Source organism: Thamnophis sirtalis, unplaced genomic scaffold (genome assembly GCF_051295495.1).
Source record: "Thamnophis sirtalis isolate CommonGarterSnake01/CBP01778 unplaced genomic scaffold, rThaSir2_p1.2 scaffold_15, whole genome shotgun sequence".
NCBI classification, from domain to species: Eukaryota; Metazoa; Chordata; class Lepidosauria; order Squamata; family Natricidae; genus Thamnophis; species Thamnophis sirtalis.
Genome location: NW_028261395.1, coordinates 39,570,945 through 39,593,498, shown reverse-complemented (window position 1 = coordinate 39,593,498; position 22,554 = coordinate 39,570,945). Strand labels below are relative to the sequence as shown.

Sequence of the window (22,554 nt, the reverse complement as noted above, 5' to 3'; positions counted from 1 at the left end):
AATTCCTCTCCTCATACCCGCTCTTGCTGGGCCTCCCTCAGCTCTTCCAGGAAGTCTCGCAACACATTCTGAACGATCTCCGGGTCGATGTCTGCCACCAGTTGCCCAGCCTGGCTGGGAGACGGGGGGCGCTCTGGTGAGATGGGGAGGGAGAACAGGCCGCTGGCCAATGAGGCGGGGCTGCCACTGAGCCCCTCAACGGTAGACGTTCCTGCGGAGAGAAGAGGACATGGCTGTCACCTGTTGTGGCCCACCAGTGGAGCTGGCAGCAGAGTCAGACAGTGAGGAGGATGGGGAGGAGCACGAGCTGGGGAAGATTCGGACAAGGGCTCTGCGTCAGAGGCAGTGAGGGGGACGAGGCCATCTGGCAGTGATTAGGTGCCTATAGAGCTAGACAGGAGGCAGAGGAATAGCTGGAGCCTGTTCCCAGTGTGTGCAGAGCTGCCAGAAGGAAAAAGAAACAGCTCAGAAATCAGGGTAGAGTTGGGAGTAGTCACAGGTGGAAGGTGATTGGCCCCTCCCATAGGAAATAAAACAGGAGCGAAAGGGGAGTGGGCTTTTGCAGGAAACAATTTCTTCGGTCAGTCATTAGATTCGTTTCAGGAGTGTGAAGATCTGTCCATGAATCTCAGAGACTCTGTGCCCAGTCTTTCCTTGCACAGCTCCTCATTTGAGATATATTTACATGGCAGCTTTCCAAGCTAGATAAGGTCTGTGGTCATAAATATTCCTTTGAAAGACTGTTTGCCAGGCCTTTGCTATATGCGAAGGAGAGGAATTCACATTCGTTTAATAAAAGGGGTATTGTCGGGACCAGGACTCTGCCTCCTGCTTTTGGGGGAAGCCTAGGTCAGAACATTGCCTGCCCAGCACTAGAGATCTGAAACAGACGTCCAAGAGAGAGAGATACCTTTGGGAGGAGAGAAGGGTATCTTTGGGGAGCCACCGCTGACCCTTGCTCCAGGGACACGGCCTCTGCGGCTGACGCCCAGGGTTCGCCGGAGGGCTGAGTGAAGTCTACCCAGCTTGTACTCCGCCTCTCGTTTCAGGCCCTCCAGACGGCCCAGCTCCACTTCCAGGCCCTGGGCACGACCCTCGGCCGCGCTCAGCCGCAGGCCCAGCTCGGCCCCCTCCGCCTGGGCTTTCTCCAGCTTGATCTCCAGGTTGCGGGCATCATCCAGCAGCTTCTTCTCAGTGACCCGGGCTTCCTCCAGGCTCCCCAGAAGCCCCTTCTCCCTTAGGCGTGACTCCTGCTCCAGGTCCATGAGCTTCCGCTGCAGGTTGTGGAGCTGAAAGGAGAATGACAGGATAAGGATGATTTAAAGCTGACCAGCCAATGTAAGGCTGATGCAACAGTATAGGCTGATGTAATGATGAGTCAGCAGAGGTATCGCTGCTTTAAGAAGCCAAGTCTTTACCCCTTTAAGAGGTGTTTATATAAAGGAGGCCATGAGAGGGTATATATCTCTCTCTCTTCATGTATCTCTCTTCTTGTATCCGTTGCAAAGTTCTCTGTGTAGTGTTAAGATTGATTGCTTGTCAGGTATTTGCTACCATGTATGCTTCTGTATATGTCTTGTATATAAACCACTGTTAATTGACTCTCTTATGTGCTGTGTTTTGCTCCCGGGTTCTCCTAAGAATAGTCCCGCTGCAAACGCTCTGGCAGAGGCATCTTGAGTAAAGAGTAGAAATATCCAGGCTGATCGCCTTATAGAAAGATTCCATGAAAAAAAATCCAAACAAGCCTGGGGGGAGGACGTAGCCTTGAATCCTATACTTGTACTCAATTTTGTTTTGCTTCGCATAGGTTGCTTCTGGAAAGTGAGGGGAGCCAAATGTCAACTCTCAGTGTTGTCATGGAGACAGAATGAGGGGGAGTGAATTCCACGCATACTGTCGGCTGGAGTTGGATCTGATTACTGCTTGGAAGGGGTGCATCTTATACGGTAATGTGATTTATGACATAGACTGAGGGGAGGGAAGGAACAGAGGTATAACTCAAACAAAGCAGAGGCTTGACTGCGAACAGATTTTGCCTAATGGTGCTACTAATAAATGACTAGTTTTGTATTGAAAACTTGACTTGTTACTTATGAATCAATTAGAGCATTTTTCGGAAATTGACAGCTCTGACAGAGAAGCCTTTGGGTACTAGAGGCGGCGAGCCCCAAACTCTTGCCTGCCCAGCTGAATCCAGATGGGCACGTCGTAAGGACACAATGGACTGCGAAAATCACGGATCCTCCTTTCTTGGCAATGGTAGGCTGGAGGAAGAGAAGCCAAGTTCGAACCGAACTCGGAGTCCACCTCACCTCTTTCCGGGCCGACTCCCGGCTGGCCTCGCTCTCTACAATCTTCTGCTTGAGGCCGAAGGATTCCCGCCGGCTCTCCTCCTCCCGCTGTTCGTCAAGGGCCACTCGGGCCTGGAGCTCAGCTACCTCTTTGTTTTTCTTGCTGTTTTCACTGTCGAGCATCTTGACCTGAGAACAGAGAAAACTAAATCACAGTCCGAGGCAAAGGATTCCTCAAAGCTCCAATTTATTAAGAGAGCCATGTTGGCACATCTGGGAAAACCCAAATCTGAAAGCTTCCCAGTTTCCCCCACCCAGTTGAAAGTTCAAGATCCTGCCCCTATAGCCACAAGTCCATCACATGGTCCTATCTTCCACTGCCACACTGGCAGCTTCCACTCATCCAGATCTGGCCAGGTGCAGAGACAAAGGATGACCTTGGCTCTCCAGAAAGAATGTTATTATGGCTACATATCACCCAACTCCTTATAATTCTCTCACCCATTTTTTCCACAATAGAAAGTAGACAGTAGAAAGTGTGGCAGGCCTGAAGTCCAAAAGAAAAGGTGGCTTGCAGGCATGACTCCCTCTCCCTCCCTCCCTCCTTCCCTCCCTCTCCCTCTCATGGAAAGGAAGGCAAAGCAGAACCAAAGGAGTAACTTACGAGGGGATGAGAAAAGAGAGCTGTACCCTTGGGTAGCCCCCTGCCCTTCCCTCCCTCCTTGCCATGCCCCCTCCTGTCTGCACCCCACACCTGTCTCCGCAGCTCCTGCAACTCCCTACGGGCCTCCAGCCGTGACTGTTCCACCTCCTGGAGGCTGCTGCGTATGTCTGTGGCCTCCTTGCCAGCAGCTGCTTGGGCCTCCTCCAAGACTGAAATTTTCTGGTCCTTCTCCTCGGTTGCGCGCTTCAAACTGGAGATGGGTTAAACAAAAAGGAGGGGGGGAGACCTTCTTCAGCGGGGAAATCGTGAGCCCATCCATCCTGTTCCCAAAGAGGCTGGAGGTTTCAGAAGCATGGGGAAGCCGCTTCAGTCAGCAAGAAGCAGGATGTGCGCGGGCAGCATTCACAGCAGAAGGTGATGCGACAACAGCCTTGGGATTCATCTCAGGCCCCACCTGATACGCTCGCTCTCAGCCCGCTTCAGAGCCATCCGCAGCTCCGTGTTGGACCTCTGGAAGGCCTCCTTCTCCTTGCCCTCATCGTTCAGGCTGCGCCGTAGTTCCGCCACCTCCTTCCGTTGGAGGTCGCAGGCCTCCTGGGCCTCGCGCACCTTGCGATGGGCCTCCCCCAGTTCTCGGCGAATCAGTTCCCGGGCATCCTCCAGCAGCTGCAACCGCGTCTTTAACTCCTCCACCTAAACAGCAGGATTCCCTTTCCGTTTCTGCAGAACGCGACCTCCACAGGCCGGGGTCAGGCCGAAGGTCTGCAGCTGAGCACCTGCGAATGCAGCCCTTCCCTCCCTCCCTGCCTGCTCAGGCACCTTCCACCCTGTTGAATGCAGCCCCTCACCTCGCAGAGGGCAGACTCCCGCTGCTTCGCCAGGTCCCTGGCTTGGTCCTGCAGGCCCTTAGCCTCTCGTTTGTGCCCTACGATGGCCTCTTCCAACTGAGAACGCAGATTTCGCAACTCTGCGTTCAAAGCACTGGTGGTGCTCTGGTTAAGCATAGAAAAGTCCATCAGTTGGTTCCCTGCCTGCCCAGAAACCACACACACCCACATAAAGAACCAGAAAGAGACAGAAGAGGCCATGCAGACACCTGCTCCTAATTCAACCCACCAGTTGTCCAGTGGAAGGAAGGAAGAAAGGAAGGAAGGAAGGAAGGGAGGAAGGAAGGAAGGGAGAGGGAGGGTGGAAGGAGAAAGGGAAGGAAAGGAAGGAGGGAAGGAAGGGGAAAGAAGGAAGGGGAAATGCCTGCCATTGGTCTGGGTGCAGAATCTCATCCGTTGGCAGAGAAGGGCTCTGCCCTACCCAGGGGAGATGCTCCAGGGTCCGCCAGTCCCCTTACCCGCTCCTGCTCCTGGCGGCTGCGGCTCTCACGCTTCTGCCTTTCCAGCTCCAGGGTGAGGTTGGCCAAGGTCTGTTGGGTGGCCAGGAGCTTCTCCAGGAGGACGGCCTTCTCCGAGTCTTTCACAGAGAGTGCCTGGGGAGGGAGCAGGAGCAGGTCACCCAAGGAGCTTCCCCAGCTGGGACAGAAAGCACCCCGCAACCACCGCACCTCCAAATAGGGGAGGACCCCTCTTCCTAATCCCAGCAAGGAATTGTCTCCGTTCAAAGCTTCCCTTCAGCAACCTCCGATACCCCAGGTCCCCCACTGTGTCCGAGGGGCTCCCATCCTCACCTGCTGCTTCTCACTCTCTGCCAGCAGGAGGCCCTCGTCCCGCTCCCGCTGCAGAGCAGACACCTCCACGCTCAGCTCCTCCTTCTCGGCCTCGTGTTGGGCCAACAGATCCTCCCGCTCCTGCCTCAGCTGGTGCCTCAGCTGGTCCCGCTCGGCCTCCTGCTCCTGCCGCAGTGCCTCCTGCCCAAATGAGAGAGAGAGTTAAGAGAGGAGGGAGGGAGAGAGGGATGAGATCAAAAGATAAGAGAGAGCGGGATGAGGGGGAAAGAGAGTGGGAGAGAGAGGATATAGAAAGATATAGAGAGAGATGAGAGACAAAGAGGGAACAGGGGAGAGGAGGGAGGGAGAGACATGAGATGAGAAAGAGAGATGAGAGAATAGGGAGGGAGGGAGAGGTGGAGAGAGAGAGATGAAAGGGGAGGGAAGGAGGGAGAGAGAGATGGAATGAGAGAGAAAGAGAGATGAGGGGAGGGAGGGAGATGAGATAGAAAGATAAGAGAGAGAGGAATGAGAAAGAGAGTGAGAGGAGGGAGGGAAGGGGAGAGATGAGAGGAGAGAGAAGGAGAAAGATGAGAGGGGAGGGAGGGAGGGAGATTAGATAGAAAGACAAAGGGATGAAAGAGGAAGGGGAGAAAGAGGAGGGAGGGAGGGAGAGAGGGAGGGAGAGTGGGAGAGTGTGTGCACAGAGGAGGGAGGTGGCCAGGAGGCGTCACCTGCTCCATCCCGAGATTGGGCAGGAAATCCTGGTCTCTCCCACAATTTCTCCACTGCACCTATATCTCCTTCCCATGTGGAGAAAGCCATGAGGCTGCATGGCCAGAAGAGCATTCCTGCTGGAAGCCCCTCTCCCCGGGGACTTCCCTCCAACAGCCTCCCACCCCAGCCCAAGGCCTGGATCCCATCCTACCTTCTCCCGCTGGAGTCGCTCGGCCTCCGCCTGGGCAGCTTGCATGTTCTTCCGGGCGGCCTGGGCCTCCTGCTCCGCCAAGGCCCGGTTCTGGGCCACGAGCTCCTTGTCCCTCTCCAGGCGGCTCATCTCCATCTCCATCCGTTTGTGGACATTTGTAAGCTCCGCTGGTGGGGGAGGGAGCGGGAGGGAAGGGGGTCAGCAGGGTAAGATAGACAGATAGAGTTGGGGGGGGCTGCGAAGAAGGGGTGCCTTGCTTTTCCTCTGCCCAAGGATCGAGGACCACGAATATATGCAAAGCAGAAGGGGAGATCCTGGTAACCGGCCCACCGGGAGGTAAAAGCTGTCCCCTGGGCACAGCGCCCTCTCCTGGGATGGAGGAGGATAAAGAGCAGGGGCAAGATTCAGCCGGTTTGGACCTGAGTGGGTCCATGCTCTGCTAAAAGACCCCGTCCTCCCCTCCCCGCCATCTCCAGGTACCTTGCAAGGCCTCTTTGGCCAGAAACAAGCTCTGGCTGCCCGTTTCCAGCTGTTCCCTCCGGGTGTCCAGGTGGGCCAGCCTTTGCTGGGTCTCAAAGAGCGAGGCCTCCAGGGAGTCCTTCCCAGACCTAGCCGGCACAAGGATCAACCCGGTCAGGGTGGGGATGGGGGGGATAGGCTAAGCCTCATCCTCTTTGCAGTCAGGCCTTCCAGCTGCGGCTTGAGGGTTAAGCTGCCCCCACCAGTACCTGTTGACCTGCTAGTCACCTCGGGACCAGAGGGCACAGATGCGCGCAGAGCAGGGGTGGGATTCAGCCAGTTCAGACTGGTTCGGGTGAACCGGATGCTAGTTTTAGTTCCAAGGACTGGCTGGCCTCGCCCGCCCCTCCCAGGAGTTTCCATGCAGCCTGTTTTGAATGCCAGGTAATTGCAGGGCCCACATGGAGGCTCTGGAAGGGTGAAAAACGGGTCTCCCAGAAGTTCCGGCCTCTGGAGTCTAGGGAAGGCTATTTTTACCCTCCCGGAAGTTTGAGGAAAGCCTCTGAAGCCTGGGGAGGGCGAAAATCCCCCCCCCCCCCGGTGGTGCAATAGGCCACGCTCACCATGGCTACATCCACCAAGCAATCAGGCAGAGAACCAGTTGCTAACAATTTTGAATCCCACCCCTGGCACAGAGCCCAGGTCTGCTTCCACAGGACAGCAAAGGGCTTCGGCTACTGCCTGACTGCAGGAAGAAGCCCCCACCCCACCCCAAGACCTGATTCTGGCCAACCATCATCCTTTGAGAAAGGAGACAGAGCAGCGGGACCAAACCAAGCTCCTCCTTGCTCATCCGTCAGCCCGAGCGCATGAGCTGCCATGCCACTATGGGGCTGCAAGCGCACCAGCGTTCCTTTTGTGACTACTCGGGGGCCCCCGGGCACTCACCTGAGGCCAGCGAGCTCCTCCAGCAGGCCGTGGTTCTCCCGCTCCAAGGCGGCCACCTGTACCATCAGCCCGGCCTTCTCCTTCATTAGTGTCTCCTTCTCCTGGGCCACCCGGAGCGCAGACTCCTTCTGGCGCTGCAACTCTTGGCACGCCTGGTCCAGCTCCTTGCCAGCTGCGTTCCTTTGGCGGGAAAGCTGTGGATGGAGTGAGAAAGGCCACAGGGCTGTTGCCACGGCTCTAGCAAGTCGGTCCCCGCCCATGCGAGGCAGAGGATAAATATTGTGACCTGACGGCCACCAGCCTCTCCAGCAGCCAAATCAGAGGAGGAGGAAGAGCATGGGAGCCAGGGTCAACATCAAGGCAACCTGAGAGCTCCGAGGGGGGGAATGGAACTGGCAGAGAGAGACGGAGGCATGGGCCATCCGTCAGCCTTCACATGGAGAGTCAACAGCCCCCAGGTATGGAGGTGGCTGATGAGGAAGAGGAGGAACTGCTGGGTTCAGTGCCTTATTGCAGATGCACGGAAGGCAGAGGAGAGGAGAGCAGTGGAAATCAATGGGCCGGCCCTTGGGATGGAAAAGCCACCACTGCTAGCGAGACCCAGCATTCCTAATAAAGGAATATTTTGAGTTCACATCAGAGGGTTTGTCATGTTTGAGGAGCTGGGTCAGAACAATAAGCCACCTCCCAGCGAAAACAAAACCCTTAAAGCCCGGGCAGATCGTGGGCAACTGGGATTGGAAAACAGAGTCAAGGTAGGCATGCGTGTGCCAAATACCTGTGCCAGCTGTTCCTGGAGCTGGCCTTTCTCCCCCTGCAGGGCCAGCAGCTCCTGCTCCAGGGCCACCTGGCTCTGCTCCACTGCCTGCAGGGAATGGCCCAGGCCTCGGCACTCCGAGTCGAGCTCCAGCTTCTCCTGCACCAAGCGGGCCAGGTCATCCCGGATGCAGGCCTTCTCCAGCTCCACCTCCTGCTTCCTGCTCAGAAGACAAGCCTTCTCCTCCTCCAGCTGCCCAAAGGAGATGCCCAAGGCCGCTGTGAGGGACGGCAGGTGTTGCTGCTGCTCCTCCCATATGCTCAGCCTTGGCATTTTCCAAGGGGAAGAGACTGGCTCTTCCTGTCTTCCTCGTTCCCCTTAAAGCCACTGTGGAGCATGGGACGCTCTGTGCTGAGAGTCATCTATGGTCACCTTGGCAAAGGCTGCAGGGCCTTTGGCTTTTGCACCGCACGCAAAGCAGGCAAGGGAGACTCGGGCATCTCTGCAACAGTTGTGGACGCAGGGCAATCTCCCCCCACCTTCCCCCCCGTGGCCACACTCACCACTCGCAGCCCTAACCTGGATGAGAATCTGGTTCAGCTCCGTTTTGTCTTGTGCCAGCCCTTCATTGAGGGCACTCATTTTGGCAAGGGAATCACGCATGGAGGCCTCCTCCGCCTTCAGCCGGTTCAGAGCGACTTCCAGTTCAGCCCGGCTCCCCTCGTTCTGGATGGGAGGAAGAATGCAATGGTGGCAAACAGGAGCCTCTCCACATGGAGGCCACAAAGGACTGTGGGCATCCTGGGGTCCAGGCCAGAGCTGCTGGCAAGCAGTACCCTTGATCAGTGGCGCAGTGGTTAGAGTGCAGTACTGCAGGCTACTTCTGCTGACTGCCAGCTGCCTGCATTTTGGCAGTTTGAATCTCACCATGCTCAAGGTTGACTCAGCCTTCCGTCTTCCGAGGTGGGTAAAATGAGGATCCAGATTGTTGGGGGCAAGAGGCTGACCTGTAAACCGCTTAGAGAGGGCTGTAAAAGCCCTGTGAAGCGGTATGTAAATCTAACTTGCTATTGCTCCAGCCAAGGTGGGCGCAACACACCACGGGCTCCCTCCCTCGCCTGAACCTCCTTGCCTTGGCTAGAGCTTCAGCTCCTTTGGCCTTCTCCTCTTCCAACACCTCCTTCTCCAGAGTCGCATGGCTGAGGGCTTCCTTCGTCAGCACCAGCTCGTTCCTCAGGCTGGACTTGGTGGCCTCCAGGTGTTCTAGCTGTCTGTGGCTATCAGGAGGGCAAAGAGAGGAGGGGACCACAGAGGGCCTGGCTGAATGCAACAGGCTCTGAATACCTGAGAGATAGACAAGACCAGAGCAGGCCAGAGTCCCGTCCCCCCACACCCAAACTTCGGGGCTCCTCCTCCTGAAACCTTGGAGATGGGACTCCTTTGTAGGGGGGCCTCCAACCCAGCCCCCGCCTACCTCTGTTCCACTTCCTTCCAGGCATGCTCCCGATCCTTCAGGAGGTCTTCTCTTTCCTCCTCCAGGGCATCGCGCTGGTGCTGGAGGTCGCTGCTGGTCAGCTGCAGTTTCTCCTTCTCTTGACGCACCTCTTCCAGTTCCTGCTCCGCAGCCCAGAGGCTCTTCTCCAAGGACACCTTCTCACTAATTTGAGGGGGAGACAACAACAGCCTTGTGGGAGCAGCAGGGAGGAGCCCAAGACAGCTCTGGCCTTCCCGAGGCCTCTCGAAAGCAGAGGAAGAGCAGGCTGGCTACCAGTGGCCACGTTTTGGAGTCGCTTACCAAGATCTCTGCTTAAAGGGTCAGCAGCAGCCCAAATTATGCTTTTTTAATGGAGAGGCCAGTGAGTGCAACACAGGCTTCACCGCTAATTAGCCACCAACATTGTAGAAAAACGGCCACTCTTGGAATAAAGGAAGTGTTAGGGTTCCAAATAGCATCCAAAAGTAAATCAGAGTCCGAGGCAAAGGATTCCTCAAAGTTCCAATTTATTAAGAGAGCCATGTTGGCACATCTGGGAAAACCCAAATCTGAAAGCTTCCCAGTTTCTCCCACCCAGTTGAAAGTTCAAGATCTTGCCCCCACACCCACAAGTCCATCACATGGTCTGATCTCCCACTGCCATGCTGGCCGTTCCACCCCTCTAGTTCCAGTCAGGTGCAGAGACAAAGGATGACCTTGGCTCTCTAGAAAGAATTTTGTTATGGCTACATAGCATCTAACCCCATGCAATCACCCCTCCCATTTTCCCACAATAGATAAACGAATAGTAGAATAATAGTAAGTGTGGCAGGCCAAAGATCCAAAAGAAAAGATGGCTGTAGGCCTGATAGAAAATTTATTTATCTAGACCAGGGTGTCAAACTCGATTTCATCAGAGTTGTGTGACCTCAGAGGGGCTGGGGGAGGGGGTGTGGCTGGGGTGGGTGTGCCCAACTCAACGTCACTCATGTCGGGGGTGACTGTGGCAGCCTGAGCACTCTGCCACCAAAAACAGGCTTCCAAGCTCCGTTTTTGGTTGTGATGGCCTCCTGCAGCCCTCTGCCAGCAAAAACAAAGCTTGGGAAGGCTGCACGGGGCCCTCCCGAGCTCTGTTTTCACTGGCAGAGACCCCATGGGCCAGTCCTTCTCTGTTTCCAGGGCTGCTCTGCAGGCCAGATCTAAGCACCCTGTGGGCCGGATCCAGCTCCCAGGCCTTGAGTTTGACACCCCTGATCTAGACCCACTAGAGAGCAAACTGCAGCATTTGGGTAACGCTCCCAAGGAAGGAATGATTTTCTCAGTCTGGATTTACAATGCAGTGCGGCCACAAAAAGGTGAGAGTTTAGGGAACAAAAGGGAGTGGGATTAGTTACTCCGAGAGCCTCCAGTCTATATTCCTCTGCATTAATGGGCGAAGCACGAATGCCCAGCACAAAGGCAGGCCAAAGGCATCCAATGGCTCACCCAGAAAGACATAGCAGGCCTCCCACCAGCACCCCAAACCTTGGGCAGTTTGGAAAACACAGATCGGGGAACCCCATATTTCTCCTCTTACCCGCCCAGTAATTCTACCACCGACCGGAAGTGGCTGGCATCCCGGTCTGCCTCTTCTCTGGTCCGAGCCAGACTCTCCACCTCACTTCGTAGCTGTAGGACGGTCTGCTGCAGAGACTGTCGCTCGTGGTTCTCCTCGGCCAGCTGCGTCTTCAGGGAAGATGCCAGATCCTGAGCGGCCTCGTACTTTCCCCGCAGTTCCTGGGCACAACAATGAACCAGGTCACATGTTGGGACAGACCGAGAGGGAACTATTCACCCTGCCACCCACCCTGCCATGTGCATGTTCAATGCCAAGGAAAGCAGAATCAAGCCAATACGGAAGAACTGCAGGAAAATCTATCTATGCTACCCGTGCTTTCTTTCTGATGCTTTCTCGTCTCCATGGCTGGGGGTCACCCCAGAAGAAGTTAAATCTTGAAGAAGTGGAAGTGTTAGAAATTTCAACAGAAATGGGGATAATGTGTGTGTGAGATCCAGAAGGATGGTCTTCCTGCTTGACCCCCAAAATCGACCTGCTCTTATGCCACCCAGAGCAGGGTTCCCCAACCTTTCGGATCTCAGGGACCACTAAATTCATAATGTTAAATCCCGCAGACCACTAATATGATCTGCCTAATGACCGGATGGGTGGGTGTGGCTAGGTGGTTATGTGACTGTGTGGGCGTGGCCAACTCGATGTCACTCATGTCGAGGGACGCCTCGCTGACCTCTACTTGCCCCTCCCCTCCCAGCCCCTCCCAGCCTACCCGCCTGGGCTCCTTAGGGCCCCAACAGGAAAGAGGTTGCTGGAGCTAAGCAGCCACCAGGAGAAAAAGTTGGCAAAAGAGCTCAGTTCAAATTGGATCTGATCGAGAAGGAGGCTCAGCAGAAGCACCTCAATGAGGACTAGGAGCATAGGCTTTCCAAACAGAGGGAAGACCTGCGGGAGTGCAAGGCCAGGTACTGGCGACTGGGGGCTCAGTGGGCTGAGATGGTCAGCCAGTTCCAGGCCATGATGCAATCCCAAGTCGGAGTAGTTTGAGAATCCCTGATTTAGTGCAATATAAAAAATACAAATAATTTTCTCAGACCACCAACGGTCCATGGACTACCAGTTGGTGACTGCTGACCAAGGGTTAAATCCAGCAGGTTCTGACAGGTTCTGGAGAACCGGTAGCAGAAATTTTGAGTAGTCCAGAGAACCGGCAAATGCCACCTCTGGCTGGCCCAGAGTGGGGTGGGAATGGGGATTTTGCAGTATCCTTCCCCTGCCAAGCCCACCAAGCCAGTCCTATAGAACCATTAGTAAAAAAATTGAATTTTACCACTGCCGCTGACCCAGAGATCCTCTGCGGCAGGAATAGGATGCCTTCCCAGGAGGGCAGCAGGGGCCATGGGGGCCATCCTCAGCCTCTCCTCCCAAGCATTCGGCTTTCCCGGCCCCACGTCCCATCCCGCATTTATTTTGCTGCCCGTCTCGCTTTGAAGTGACTCTGGGCGGCTTACAGCACAAAGACATTAAAATCCCCAGGGATGAACATTCCCAACACAATAAAGTGACAGCTTTGTGTAACATTTGCTTCCTGGGTGCCAGGGGACCACCGTGCCTTCCTCACCTGCAGCTGCAGCTGGCGCTTCTGTAGGGCGGACTGCACCATAGCCAGGGTGGAGACGGCAAAGACGGGAGAGTGGCTGCGTCGAGGCGAGGAGCTCCGCAGGGGGGAGGGCAAACCCCGCAGGCCGGTGCCGTTGCTGGCCGAAACCTCCGTCTTTGGGTTGGACGGTGAGAGGTGACTGGTGCCTTCAGCGTCCAAGATCACTGCCTGAGGGATGGGCCAAGAAGAAAACGACCCATTGGAATGCAGGAAAGCACCTCACGGGCCCGCCCATTGCAAAGACTAGATCTGTTCCCATCTCTTGAGATTTAGTGGGCTGTCCCAGAAGGCAGTACCTGGGCAATCTCTCGCAGCGCCTGATGCAGCTTCTCAGCTTCCCTCCTCAGAGCTTCCACCTCCACAGCCTGTTCCTGCGCACGGGAGGCTTCCTGCAGTGGTAAGGACAGTTGATAAGTAAAGGTGTAATGTTATTGGAGATCTATTGAAACTGCAAATGAATGCCAGTAGGTGGTTTAAATATAAATGATTCTAGATAAAAACATGTTTAAATAATGGTAACCAAATGAGAATTGTGGTACAGGGATAGTAAAATACGTAATTTTTCTTTCTTGACTTAAAATGTACAACTCAATTTGAATGAAGTATATGTAAGGATTGTGGAAGAAACACACGGAATATATTTGGAACCAATTGATACGCTTTCTACAAAATGTAATGAAAGATGACTCCTTTTTTTGTGTTTTTGTTTAACTAAAAAAATAAAAAAAATTCTCCAAAAAAAAAAAAAAAGGGCAGTTGGGAAGGCAGCTCTGCCTGAACGTTTCCAGTGCACCTCTCCACCCCCCCTTATCTCAGCTGGGGCTGTTTCCCACAGCGTCCTCCCCCCAGGGCCAATGTTGTGGCCCGGCGGCAGCCAGCGGAGCTGGCAGCAGAATCGGACAGTGAGGAGGTTGGGGAGGAACATGGCCAGTCGTGGAGGTTGGGGAAGGCTCTGATGAGGGCTCTGCATTGGAGGCAGAGAGGGAGCTAGACAGCGGTGAAGCAGAGGAACAGCTGGAACCTGTTTTCAAGTGTGCGCATGCACAGAAGACAAGAACAGCTTCCGCGAAGACAAGCGGTTCTTGTCTTCGCGGAAGCAGATAGGCTCATCCTCGAATTAATAAATAAAGGGAAATCGGAATACTATGAAGCTTGGAATAGATTTTACTATTGGTATAAGACAAGGTGACAAGACTGGAGCACACTGTAAATAATGTGATTGGATAGAAGGATAGAAAATGTATTAAGTAGGCTAATATTGGGCAAGATATTTGTATATAACGTGATTGTATGGTCATTAGACTTCGCTGTGATGCACTGTTTTAAATGTAAAAACAATTAAAAATATATATATTTAAAAAAATAACAACTAGGGAAGCAGGGTTGACTTGGGAGTAAAGCCACACCTTGGAGGTAATTGGCCCCTCTCATAGGAAACAAAAGAGGAGCGAAAGGGGAGGGGGGCTTTTGCAGGAAACAATCCGTTCCTTCGGTCGTTTCAAGAGTGGAAAGTTCTGTCTGTGACTATAAGAGAGACTGTGCCAAGGGTTGGCTTGCCCTGCGTTTGAAAACTAGTTATTTGGCAGCTCTCCAAGCGAGATAAGGTGCGTGTGGATAAACATTCCTCAGAAAGACTGTTTGCTAAGCCTTGCTGGCTGCGAATGAAAGGAATTCACAGTTGTGTAAATAAAAGGGGTTTTGCCGAGACCCAGATTCCACTTTCATGCTTTTTAAGGAAGCCTGGATCAGAACAGTCAACTTCCTGCCTCCGCTTCTCACCAAAGTCTCCAGCTTGTTGGTCAAGCCTTCAATCGTCCTGCCCTTCTCCAGGTTCTGCCCTTTCAGGCGCTCCAGGCTTGAGAGAGCTTCGCTGAGCCTGAAGCCGGAAGAAAGCCCCCCACAAGTCAGCCCTCCGCAGCTTCTAAGAGCAGAGCCAATTTCGGAGCGTGCCCCCTCTCTCCCCAGCCCACCTGGTGCTCAGCTCCACCTTCTCGGTGTCACACCGGACCTGCAGCTGGATCACGTCCCTGACCTTGTCCTCCAGCTGAGCTGTCAGCAGCGCCTGCTTCTCCACCGCCGCGCCTGCAGTGCTCTCGGACAGGTCAAGGCGGCCGCTCAGGTTCAGGCAGGTGGCGTTGACGGCGCGGCTCGTGTGGCACAGCTCGCTCTTCAGCTCCGAGAGGTCCCTACAGGAGGAAGCGGAACCTTTGCATGGCAGAGACAGAAGAAGGGCTCCTGTTAAAAGGCACTCCCTGGAGGCAGGGCGCAGGGAGATGAACGTGAGGCTACGGCTCTCAGGCCCCTCATCGCTCAAGGGGTTTGCGAATCCGGCAAGCGCAGGAAAAGCAGAGCAGGAGCAGAAGAAATCTCAAGGAGATACGGGCACGCAAGAGTGGTGCAGCCCAGGAAGCAGCAAACAGAGGCTGAACATAATATAGTATAGCTAAAGGTTCCCCTCGCACATATGTACTAGTCGTTCCCGACTCTAGGGGGCGATGCTCATCTCCGTTTCAAAGCAGAAGAGCCGGCGCTGTTCGAAGACGTCTCCGTGGTCATGTGGCCAGCAGGACTCAATGCCGAAGGCGCACAGGACACTGTGACCTTCCCACCAAAGGTGGTCCCTATTTTTCTACTTGCATTTTTTACGTGCTTTCAAACTGCTAGGTTGGCAGAAGCTGGGACAAGTCACGGGAGCTCACTCCATTACACTGCGCTAGGGATTTGAACTGCCAACCTTTCTGACCGACAAGCTCATCAGTGTCTTAGCCACTGAGTCACCTATATGCATACAGTAGACAAATCTATATATCATAATACATGCCATTGTGATGCAAAAGATATAAGTCCCTCACACTAGTGTATCTGTGGTTCTAGAAGCTCCCAAGCATTCTAGATGAGTTTGCAAAAAAAAACCAAAAAACCCTCTGTTCTTTTACTGTATGCAGGAAGAAAAGAAGGTATGTCTTGTCTTCGCTTGATTGGGGAAATGCCCCATTAGCTCTCGGAGAGGACACTTGGTTTAAAACTGACAGCCAAAGTAATGAAAAGATAATGATTGATTTAATAGCTGACCAGCTGTTTTAAGGCTGTAAACCGAGATGAGGAAATGAGAATGAATCAGCAGGGGTTACTGCCACTTTAAGAAGCTGTCTATATAAGGGAGGCCATGTGAGGGCAATTTCTCTCTCCATGTGTGCTTCTGTTTTATAGTTAAAGATTGATTGATTGATTGCCTGGTTTTTTTGTCTGTCTGTCTAATCTATCTATCATCTATCTATCTATCTATCTATCTATCTATCTATCTATCTATCTATCTATCTATCTATCTATCTATCATCTATCTATCTATCTATCTATCATCTATCTATCTATCTATCTATCTATCTATCTATCTATCATCTATCTATCATCTACCTACCTACCTACCTACCTACCTACCTACCTACCTACCTACCTACCTACCTACCTATCTATCTATCTATCTAGTCTTGTAGATAAACCACTGTTTGAAAAACAAAACCTCAGTGTATTATATTTGCTCCTGGGTTGTCTCAAAATAGTAGTCACTATGAACACTCTTGACATGCCTGCCACACCTTAGACCCCAACACTAACCTTTCCGTCATGCTCTTCGTTTCACTGAAGTGCCTCCTGAGGCTGACCACTTGCCGCCAGAGGGTGAGCAGCCGGCTGTGCTCACTGCTGAAATAGTCGTTGAACGACTGAAGGAAAGAGAGGGAGAGAGAAAGGAGAACAGCTCCTACTGACTTCTAGGGGACTCCAACTGCTGTCTCAGAACTCCAAGAACCTCCAATTTTGTTGAGCTATTGCACAGCCCATTCTAACACTAGCATTTAGACTTATATACCTCTTTACAGTGCCTTTCCAGCCCTCTTTAAGCAGTTTACAGAGTCAGCCTCTTTCCCCCAACAATTTGGGTCCTCATTTCACCCACCTCGGAAGGATGGAAGGCTGAGTCAACCTTGAGCCAGTCGGGATCGAACTGCTGGCAGTCGGCAGAATTAACGTGCAATGCTGCGTTCTAACCAATTTCCCCCCACAGCTCAATAGGAATAGCACTTAGACTTGCATACAAATTGCAGGCAATCTGGAATGAATTCTCCTTGCCGCCAAACCACCCCCCCCTCTTCCTGTCCCTGCAGGTCTCCAGCCCCAAACCTCTTCCTCTCGCCTCCACTCCGCCTCCCGCTGCTGCAGCTCCTCTCGGGCTTTCGTCCAGTCCATGGTCAGCTTTCGGATGTCCTCGCTGAGGGCCTGATTGGCCACGTTGGCTTGCTCCAGCTGTTCCCTCAGCATGGCGTTCACCTGGGCCAAACTGGCGCTCCTGACGGTGAAGAGGCGAAAGGGCATCATTGCCCATGCCCAGTGGGACAAGGAAAAGTTCACCCCCCACTTCTAGGTCGTGTTATTGGCAAAGCGGACAGGCCAAGGAGTCAGACTAAAACAGGCAGTCCTCGACTTATGGCTAAAGTGGAGCCCAAAACTTCTGTTGTTAGGGGAGACATTTGTTCAGTGAGCTTTGCCCCATTTTACGACCTTTCTTGCCACTGTTGTTAAGTGAATTGCTGCAGGGGTAAGTTAGTAACACGGTTGTTCAGTGAATCTGGCTTCCCCACTGACTTGGCTTGTCAGGTCGCTAAAGGGGAACACACATGCCCAGGGGACACAGCAACGGTCATAAATGTGAGTCAGTTGCCAAGTGCCTGAATTTTGATCCCGCGACCATGAGAATGCTGCCAAGGTCGTCGCCATGAGAAACAGTCCTGAGCTACTTTTCCCAGTGCTGTTGCAGCTTTAAATAGTCCCTAAATGAACTGACATAAGCCGAGGACTGCCTGTACAGGAAAAGCAATGGAGAGAGGGGCCGTCGTAGCTTCTCTTCAGACTCACCTTTGCTGCTCTTCCTCTAAACGGATCAGAGCGTTTTCCAGGTCGTTGCTAGGATCCTCATCATGACATAACTGCGAGTCGGACATGTCTAAGTGGCCCTGAAAGGTTGGGGCAAGAGAGAACAAAATGAAGGACCAGGTCCCAGCACAGCTGCCAGGGTTCTAAGTATTGCTCAAAGTTCCAATTTATTAAGAGAGACATGTTGGCACATCTGGGAAAACCCGAATCTGAAAGCTTCCTGGTTTCCCCCACCCAGTTGAAAGTTCAAGATCTTGCCCTCACACCCACAAGTCCCATCACATGGTCCAATCTCCCACTGCCATGCTGGCAGCTTCCACCCATCCAGTTCCGGTCAGGTGCAGAGACAAAGGATGACTTTGGCTCTCTAGAAAGAATTTTGTTACGGCTACATAGCATCTAACCCCATACAATCCCTCCTCCCATTTTCCCACAATAGAAAATGCATAGTAGAATAATAGTAAGTGTGGCAGGCCAAAGATCCAAAAGAAAAGGATGACCTTGGATTCTAGAAAGGAATTTTATTTTGACATCATCACAGTCTACTCCTTACTATTCCCCCCCCCCCCAAAATTCCTCACTAATGTAACAGCATAGTAGAATAGAATATTAGTGTGGCAGGCCAAAGATCCCAAAAGGAACTGGCTGCAGGCCTGACACTGAGGTTCTTCCAACCTGGAGGGAGCCACTGTTGTTGAACATCTGCTTAAGCCCAGCTACCTCCCCCTTCAGTGCGAACTCGCTTTTTAGGTTGGGAAAAGCTCCCTTCACCCTGAGATCCCAGATCTTGGAGGAAAAGTGGCTTCTCGATGCCACAGATCCAAAGAGAATCACGGTTTTCATTCTGAGTGTCTGAGACTTGGGATCTCCTGGGATCCTTTGGGGAAGCTTTAAAAACTCATGTCGGGTTCAAGCTCAAAACATGAAAGCCAGTTTGCAACCACCTTTGGGCCGTCCTGTTGTGGCGCGCCAGTGGCCACCAGAGCTGGCAGCAGATTCGGACAGTGAGGAGGTTGGGGAGGAAGATGGGCCGGTCCTGGAGTCTGAGGAAGGCTCTGATGAGGCAGAGAGGGGGCCAGAGCCGTATGCCAGTTCTCAGCTGCCTTCAGAGTCAGACATCAGTGAGGCAGATGAACAGCTGGAGCCTGTTTCCAGTGTGAGTTGCCAGACGAAGGGAACAGCTAAAGAACAGGGATGGACTTGGGAGTAAGGCCACAGGTGGACGACGAATGGACCCTCCCAGAGGACATAAAAGAGGAGCAAAAGGGGAGTGGAGTTTGCAGGAGAAAATTACTGTGCTTCATTGGTTCGTGATTCTCTGAGACTCCTTGCCAAGTTTTGCAGATATTGGCCTATCATCGTGATGGCGAACCTATGACACATGTGCCACAGGTGGCATGCGGAGCCATATTTGCCAGCACGGCAGCCCTCAGCTATGGGCGCATGTGCGTGCCGGCCAGCTGATTTTCAGCCTTTGGGAGGGCCAGGGAGGGCATTTTCACACTCCCCAGGCTTCAGGAACGCCTCCGGAGCCTGGGGAGGGCAAAAACTCCTCACATGTGCAGGTGTGGGGGGCACATATGTGCATGCGATAGTGCGTGCACACACAGTTATAGCACACCCTTAGAAAAAGGTTAGCCATCACTGGCCTATCAGCTCTCCAAGCCAAATAAGGTCTGTGACTATAAATCCTCCCTCGAAAGACTTTGCTGGATGTGAATGAGCAGAATTCACAGCAAATTAATAAAAGGGTTTTTTGTCGGGACCAGGAGTTTGCTTCAGGCTCTTGGGAAGCCTCGGTCAGAACAACTCCATTTGCACTGCTGCTTCTGAAGGACTCGCGTCCATCGAGAGACCTTGATGCCGTTGGGCTACAAGGTTAGCCAGCCCCAAGGCAGAGAAAGTGGGCCAATGAAGGTAGCGACAGGACTAAAAACTCTGTGAAAAAATGATCTTGACAGAGAGATGGAGGGCGGCCTCTACAGTTCACACACAGCCCTGATGTCCACATGGAGTTCTGCACACTGGGCAGCTGATACCAGCTGCAAAAGCATCACAACTCAAGGATCCACCTGGCCCAGTGGTCTCGCCCTGGCCTGCTACACTGAAGAAAAAAATGCTTCTCACTGTCAGCTGCTGATGCTCCAGCTCTGTGGATTTCTCCAGCAGCTGCTGCTCTTGTTCCCCACACTTCTTCTTGTACTGCAAAACCTAGAAGGGAAGGAAAAGAAAAGTGTGCCGAGCTGTTCTGACCCAGCTCCCCAAACATGACAAACCCTCAATCAACAATTCCTTTATTAGGAGAGCCGGCAGCCCTGGCAAACAGTCCCTCTCTCACTGGAGGCTAAGAAGTCTGTCTGCCTGGGAGGTGAATAGTTGTCTGCCAGATCTATTCATCTCTGCCTCCTGCCTTTTATCCTCAGAGCTAGGATGGGGCTTTGCTAGCAGCAGTGGCTCTTCTGTCCCAAGGACCGGACCACAGATTTCCACTGCTCTCCTCTCCTCTGCCTTCTGCGCATCCGTGCATCAGGCACTGAACCCAGCTGTTCCTCCTCTTCCTCATCAGCCACCTCCGGACCTGGGGGCTGTTGTCTCTCCATCTGAGGGCTGAAAGACGGTCCACCTCTGTCTCTCTTCCAGCTCTACTCCCTCTTCCCCCTCAGAGCTCTAAGGTTGCCTTGATGCTGACCCTGACTCCCATGCCTCTTCCTCTGATTTGGCTGCTGGAGCGGCCGGTGGTCGACAGGCCACAACACAAGCAGACACAACTGCAGTCTTTGGCCCAACGAGCAAGTGGAGGACCACTTTCACCTTGGCTACTGCTGGCTTCCAAGACAGGGCTGATCTTCTTGAAGGAAAAGCTAGCTCGGCCTTGCAATGCCAGCATTAACTTCACCCTGGCAGAAGGGCCTAGTGGCTTCAATTTAAGGTGGGCCCCCTTTATTTCCTCCACCTAAAGAAGCCTGGGGAATTATGATAGGAGAACCGGAATTCCTGCAGAAATATGGGCTTTCTAAGTGTTACTTACTTAGACTTAAACCAAGACAAGCATTAAGTACCATAAGCCGAGAGGGAAAATCCTCGGAGCTTTACTCTGGGATCTAACTCAGGTGAACTGTAACCTTAAACAGGACTGAAAGAAGAATGCAGAGGCAGGGAGGCGTCTTGCAATCAAAGGGGACACACACGCACACACAAACACACACACACACATCGAGCCTGGAGCACCTGGAGGCACGCAGGCGGCTTTCCCAGCAGCTGCCCAACCCACCTTGGCTTGCAACTTCTGCACCAGCTGCGCCTGCCGCTGCTGTCCCTCCTGGTAGGCCTGCAGTTTGCGTTTGTAGGATGCCTGGTCCTCCTCCAACCGCCGGCGCAGCTCGATGTTCTGCTTGGCCAGGCTCCTGTTCTCCAGGCTCTCCTGCTCTCCCGTCTCCAGTCGCAACGCATCCTCCAGCTGAGGCAAAAGACAACCAGCTGCCACATACCCGGGATTGCCTTAACATTGTGCACATCGGCTTCCCCCACACACAACAGCGGCCGCTCTGGGAGGTGAGTTTCGAATGGACTGAGAGAGGAAGCAGCCCGAGAGTGAGGACCGGAGTTCACTGTCCAACCCTTCTCCCAAGAGAGGAGGGGGGGAAGCATTCAACTGCCTGTCTTTTGGCCGAATTGCCACATTCCTTCTATTCTCTCCTCAACTGGTTAGTTCGATGTGTTGTGTCGGCCCACTCCTAAGTCCCCATTCGGCTCAGAAAACAAGCAGAGCATCGGGTAAAAATGCTGCTTCTACAAGCTGCCTGCCCCTCACCCTTCTTTAAGACACCTGGCAGAGGGACCCAAAGAGAGACCCAAAGAAAGGAAGTGTGGGGAGGCCTACTGAGGCAACCAGTAGATCAGGTGAAGGAAGGACAGTTGCAGCTTCCCCGAGGTCGCAAAAGATAGGTGTCCCCTTTCGCAGCCTTCAGACGAGCCCAAGTCCATGGGGAAACCAGATTCACGTAACAACCGTGTTAGCCACTTATCGACCGCGGCCATTCACTGAAACCCGGTGGCAGGAAAGGTTGTGAAACGGGGCCAAACTCACTTAGCAAATGCCTCCCTTAGCAACTCTCTTGCGGTCGTAGGTCGAGGACTGCCTGCACCCGCCTCCTTTGGGACGAGGGTCCCTCTGGCGTCAGCTGGGCTGCCCCTTTCTCACCCTCCCCTCCCCCAGGACCCTCCCTGCCCCCTCCCCTCCAGGACCCTCCTCCCCTCTCAGCAACTCCCCGGGACTCTCCCTCCCCCCCAGGATATTCCTCCCCCCCTCAACACCATCACAGGACCCTCCCCCCAAGGACCCTCCTCCCCCCTTAGCAACCTCCCCCAGGACCCTCCCTCCCCCCCAGGACCTTTCTTCCCACTCAGCACCCCCCCAAGACCCTCTCTCCCTCAAAGAACCCCCAAGGACCCTCTTCCCCCTTCAGGACCCCCCCAGGGCTGTCCCTCCCATCCAGAACTTTCCTCCCGCTTCCTGCCAGAGCCCCGCCCCTTTCTTTCTTTCCACTCAGCAACTCCCCCAGGACCCTCCTCCCCTCCCCGTAACCTCCCCCCCTCAGAACCCCCCCAGGACCCTCCTACCCCCTCAACACCCCCCAGGCTGTTCCTCCCGTCCCGAACCTTCCTTCCCTCCCCCCCGAAACCCCTTCCTCCCCTCTCCCCCCCAGGACCCCCTTCATCTTCCTCCCCAGGACCCCCCCACTCCCAGGACCTCCCCCTACCCTCTCGCTGAGCGCGTTGTACTTGATGGCCAGCTCATCGCGCTCGGCTCGGCTCTGGGCCAGCAGGTCCTCCACGCGGGACAGTTCCTGCTGCAGGAGCCGGTTCTCCTCCTGCACGGACAGAAGGGACGACATCTCTCGCTCGGCCCGGGGAAGAGGCGGCGGCGGCGGCTGCAGCGGGAGAAGCGCGCGGCCCACCCAAGTCAGCCCGGGCTGCAAGACAGACCAACACCGCCCCCCACTCAGTCGGGACTACAACTCCCAGCACCCCTTGCGCAAGGGGGCTCCGTCCGGAGGGTCGCCGCTTTCTTCTCTCCCGGAGAAGTCGAGTAGGGGCCGCGGGCCGCCACAGAGGCCCTTTCCCGTCGACGCCGCGCTGCAACCCGGTCCTCTCTTACCCGGGACTCAGAGCCGGAGGACGCCGGCGAGGAAAGGGCACGAGGCCCGCCGCCTGAAGGGCCTTTTCCCTTCC

At 54.0% G+C, this 22,554-nt stretch overlaps 1 protein-coding gene across 1 annotated transcript in view; it reads right to left on the bottom strand.

Annotated features, from left to right (window-relative positions):
* Positions 1-22,554, bottom strand: part of CROCC (ciliary rootlet coiled-coil, rootletin) — a 27,976-nt gene extending 5,422 nt beyond the window's left edge. Inside the window, exons 1-27 of the mRNA XM_087702115.1 lie at positions 22,481-22,554; positions 22,083-22,253; positions 20,594-20,779; positions 19,450-19,533; positions 17,305-17,402; positions 16,573-16,738; positions 16,009-16,115; positions 14,364-14,579; positions 14,173-14,269; positions 12,690-12,782; positions 12,355-12,561; positions 10,758-10,957; positions 9,182-9,364; positions 8,840-8,984; positions 8,287-8,433; positions 7,729-7,959; positions 6,951-7,144; positions 6,024-6,151; positions 5,544-5,710; positions 4,637-4,816; positions 4,304-4,438; positions 3,807-3,950; positions 3,413-3,651; positions 3,049-3,208; positions 2,316-2,483; positions 911-1,289; positions 18-211 (exon numbers count right to left, since the gene is read on the bottom strand). Coding sequence (XP_087558241.1) covers positions 18-211; positions 911-1,289; positions 2,316-2,483; positions 3,049-3,208; positions 3,413-3,651; positions 3,807-3,950; positions 4,304-4,438; positions 4,637-4,816; positions 5,544-5,710; positions 6,024-6,151; positions 6,951-7,144; positions 7,729-7,959; positions 8,287-8,433; positions 8,840-8,984; positions 9,182-9,364; positions 10,758-10,957; positions 12,355-12,561; positions 12,690-12,782; positions 14,173-14,269; positions 14,364-14,579; positions 16,009-16,115; positions 16,573-16,738; positions 17,305-17,402; positions 19,450-19,533; positions 20,594-20,779; positions 22,083-22,217 — 4,383 coding nt within the window. The 5' untranslated portion in view covers positions 22,218-22,253; positions 22,481-22,554. The remainder of the gene's footprint in view (positions 1-17; positions 212-910; positions 1,290-2,315; positions 2,484-3,048; positions 3,209-3,412; positions 3,652-3,806; positions 3,951-4,303; positions 4,439-4,636; positions 4,817-5,543; positions 5,711-6,023; positions 6,152-6,950; positions 7,145-7,728; positions 7,960-8,286; positions 8,434-8,839; positions 8,985-9,181; positions 9,365-10,757; positions 10,958-12,354; positions 12,562-12,689; positions 12,783-14,172; positions 14,270-14,363; positions 14,580-16,008; positions 16,116-16,572; positions 16,739-17,304; positions 17,403-19,449; positions 19,534-20,593; positions 20,780-22,082; positions 22,254-22,480) is intronic.